At 37.0% G+C, this 2,801-nt stretch overlaps 1 protein-coding gene across 1 annotated transcript; it reads right to left on the bottom strand.

The window, feature by feature from the left end:
- Positions 652-2,521, bottom strand: LOC109720188. Its single transcript, XM_020247106.1, has 4 exons — positions 2,268-2,521; positions 1,485-1,559; positions 1,193-1,333; positions 652-1,022 (listed from the first exon to the last, which is right to left on the bottom strand). Exons 1-4 carry the CDS (start codon positions 2,484-2,486, stop codon positions 699-701), a joined length of 759 nt encoding a protein of 252 aa, XP_020102695.1. The 5' UTR covers positions 2,487-2,521; the 3' UTR covers positions 652-698.

Below are 2,801 nucleotides of genomic sequence, written 5' to 3'. Positions count from 1 at the left end.
ACACCAGAAATATATATATATATATATATATATATATATAGAGTTGAGCTAGAATACTCTCGATAGTAAACGGGGCGTTTTACTATCGAGTTGTTTTCGATGATAGAGCTTCCAAATTGACGATCGGCTCCGTTAAATATGATCTAAACCATTTAAACTACCTAGAAATCAAATTTCACGCACTTTCGATATTGTTCTTTTATCCATCTAGTGAACAGAAAATGAATGGTTGAAAATGAATATTCTTTAAAAAATGATGATAGGAGTCTTGTAATCAAGATCAAGAGTATAGATCTTGTTTTAAATAGTTTAAAGAATTTTCTAACAAAAATTCAATTGATTTGGATATTTTTACACCGTTAAACGAGAAAACGTCTCTTATCCACCATTAAAATTACAAATTTTGAAACCCTTTGATCATTAGGCAAATGATGTCGAAAAGATTTGAAATTTGATTTCTAAACACTTTAAGTAGTATAGATCATGTTCAACGGAGCCGATTGTCAATTTGGAAGCTCTATCATCGAAAACAACTCGATAGTAAAATGGCCCGCTTACTATCGAGAGTATTCTAGCTCAACTCTATATATATATATATATATATAAAATCACATGCATGATTTTGCATATTTGCAGACGTATATATTAATATATGTATATATATGCAAATAAAAGCCCAATTAAATTATTGGCCAATGTTAAGAGAGAGGAGATCGTTGAGGAGCACCCTTCCTCCTACTGCTCATAGAGAGAACATTAACATGAGGGAAAAATCCCCTACCCTTCTTCCTCTTTGGAACCTCGACCACCGCGACCCCCCGCGAGCCGCTGCTCGAGCCCGAGCAGTCCCCGTAGCGAAAGGTTTCTTCGAGGATCGAATTGTGCGTGTTCCGGTCGCCGTCGTCCACGAGATCGGACCCCTCCATCGGGAAACTCTCGAAATGCAACATGTTGAACTCCGACTCGTCGAACCGGAGTAAAATGCTTGTCACATCCCCACCTTGTGCCATTACATGATCAACCTATAATTTCACAACCTCACAATTGGATAAACTATATATGATAGTAAGATCGAAATTTTAAAACTAGATAAATCGTTTTCAAATTAAGAATATTTATTGTTTTAAGATTTGCGACGTAGATTTTGTACATCGTTACCAAGAATTAAATTAATTAAAGAAAAAAAAAGTACCTTGCATGATAGGGAGCAAAAATGGAAGGGGTCTTGAAGGATCCTATCGCAGGCCAAGCAAATGTTACCAGAGCCTTTGAAAGGCCGCGACTGAGGCCGCGGCTTCAGAAATATCACCTTGGCACTATTTATGGTGTACGGCTGCATCAATTAATTAATTGTGTTAAAAAAAATTATAAAGTTAAAAATGGAGACATGTTATAATTAATCTTCGTAGTTAATTAATTACGTACCAAAATATATGTTTTGTTTAATTCAACTTGAAAAATAATAGATGTTTCAGAGTACGTACCTGAACATAGGAGCAGTCGATGAGCTTCTCAAGATCATCCAATCGAACCACGTCGTTGTAGACATATCTTCTCACCTATATTTTCAGAAAATATTAGATTAGTTTTATCAATGATTATGTTAAATTTAATCGTCGTAAAATAATTTCAACTGTTGCGGTCAGTAGAGTGTTAATAGAGTTCTTAGTTTTAATAAATCCTCAATTTAATGAAAAATAAATAGTCTAAATTACTATAAATCAAAGTCGAGAAGATGCCATTTTCCAAAAACAAAATAAAATAAAATTGATGGAGCGTACATTTCAAATTGGCCTATAGTTGAGGCCCCTTGTAAATCAAATTTATAATTTCCCTTAATTTACAGTGGCAACAAAGATGTGCCCAAAATTTGAATTGAGAGGATTAATTAGAAGGGAAGGACATAAGTGGAAAGACAATTATACCCCTCTGACACATGTACTCTTTGGGAAAATTCTCCTACATTCAGAGGGGCAAGAGTGTAAACCTGTTGCATTGAATTTTTTTGGCCTTCAATTTATTATGTTTTGGCAATTTGAACTCACACACACACACACACACACAAAAGCACAGAAAACCTATGTTTTAATAATTAAATTCAGCAAACAATTAGCGAAAACTTGTTTCAAATACCAAAACATAGGATCATAAAAGTATGTACATAAAAATATGTAGTCGTTACAAATTGGGTGAAAATTTAAGATCGTACTTTTCATAAAAGTGCTGTAGAATATGGTATTGCACTGTTTTAAAAGAACGTACTGCACCTGGAGGAGTGGGTGGGAGGGGTGGGCAGGGGTGCAGTGGGCGCAGAGGGAGGCGCAGCAGCGGAGGCAGAAGATGTTCTTCTCGCTCTTCTTCCGGCGCTGGTGGGCCCCGCACCCCTCGAAGAAACCCCTCTCCTCCACCAGCCCACTCACCCATCCGGCCATCATCTGATCCTGATTCTGATTTTGAGTCTGATCATCACCACCGTCAACCACCATATCAGCTTCAATATCGATATCACCCTCGTACGTGCGTACACCTCTCTCTCCCTCTCTCCCTCTCTAACTCTATGGAGAGAGAGATGGTGAGAGACCCATTAGTGGGTTTAGTTTTTAGTTGCTGTTGCAATGAGCTTAATTTGAGAGAGAGAGAGAGAGAGAGATGAGGATGTTTATAATGGAGAGAGGGTGGTGGTGGAGAGGGGGGTGACAAGTTTCTTTGGAAAAAGATATAATATATATATATAGAGAGAGAGAGAGAGAGAGAATTGAGAAGAGGAAAAACAAAATGTTTATATGTATATATAGAGAGAG

This window comes from Ananas comosus, linkage group 14 (assembly GCF_001540865.1).
Source record: "Ananas comosus cultivar F153 linkage group 14, ASM154086v1, whole genome shotgun sequence".
Lineage (NCBI taxonomy): Eukaryota > Viridiplantae > Streptophyta > Magnoliopsida > Poales > Bromeliaceae > Ananas > Ananas comosus.
Note: the sequence above shows the minus strand (reverse complement) of the source record. Positions and strands in the feature narration are given on the sequence as shown.

Excerpts from the sequence above, each read along its gene's own strand:
- LOC109720188 (XM_020247106.1), bottom strand. The coding sequence starts at position 2,486 with ATGGTGGTTGACGGTGGTGATGATCAGACTCAAAATCAGAATCAGGAT. Across the intron at positions 1,560-2,267 it reads CCTCCCACCCACTCCTCCAG|GTGAGAAGATATGTCTACAA; the intron begins GTGCAGTACGTT and ends CTGAAAATATAG. Across the intron at positions 1,023-1,192 it reads TTTGCTCCCTATCATGCAAG|GTTGATCATGTAATGGCACA; the intron begins GTACTTTTTTTT and ends GTGAAATTATAG.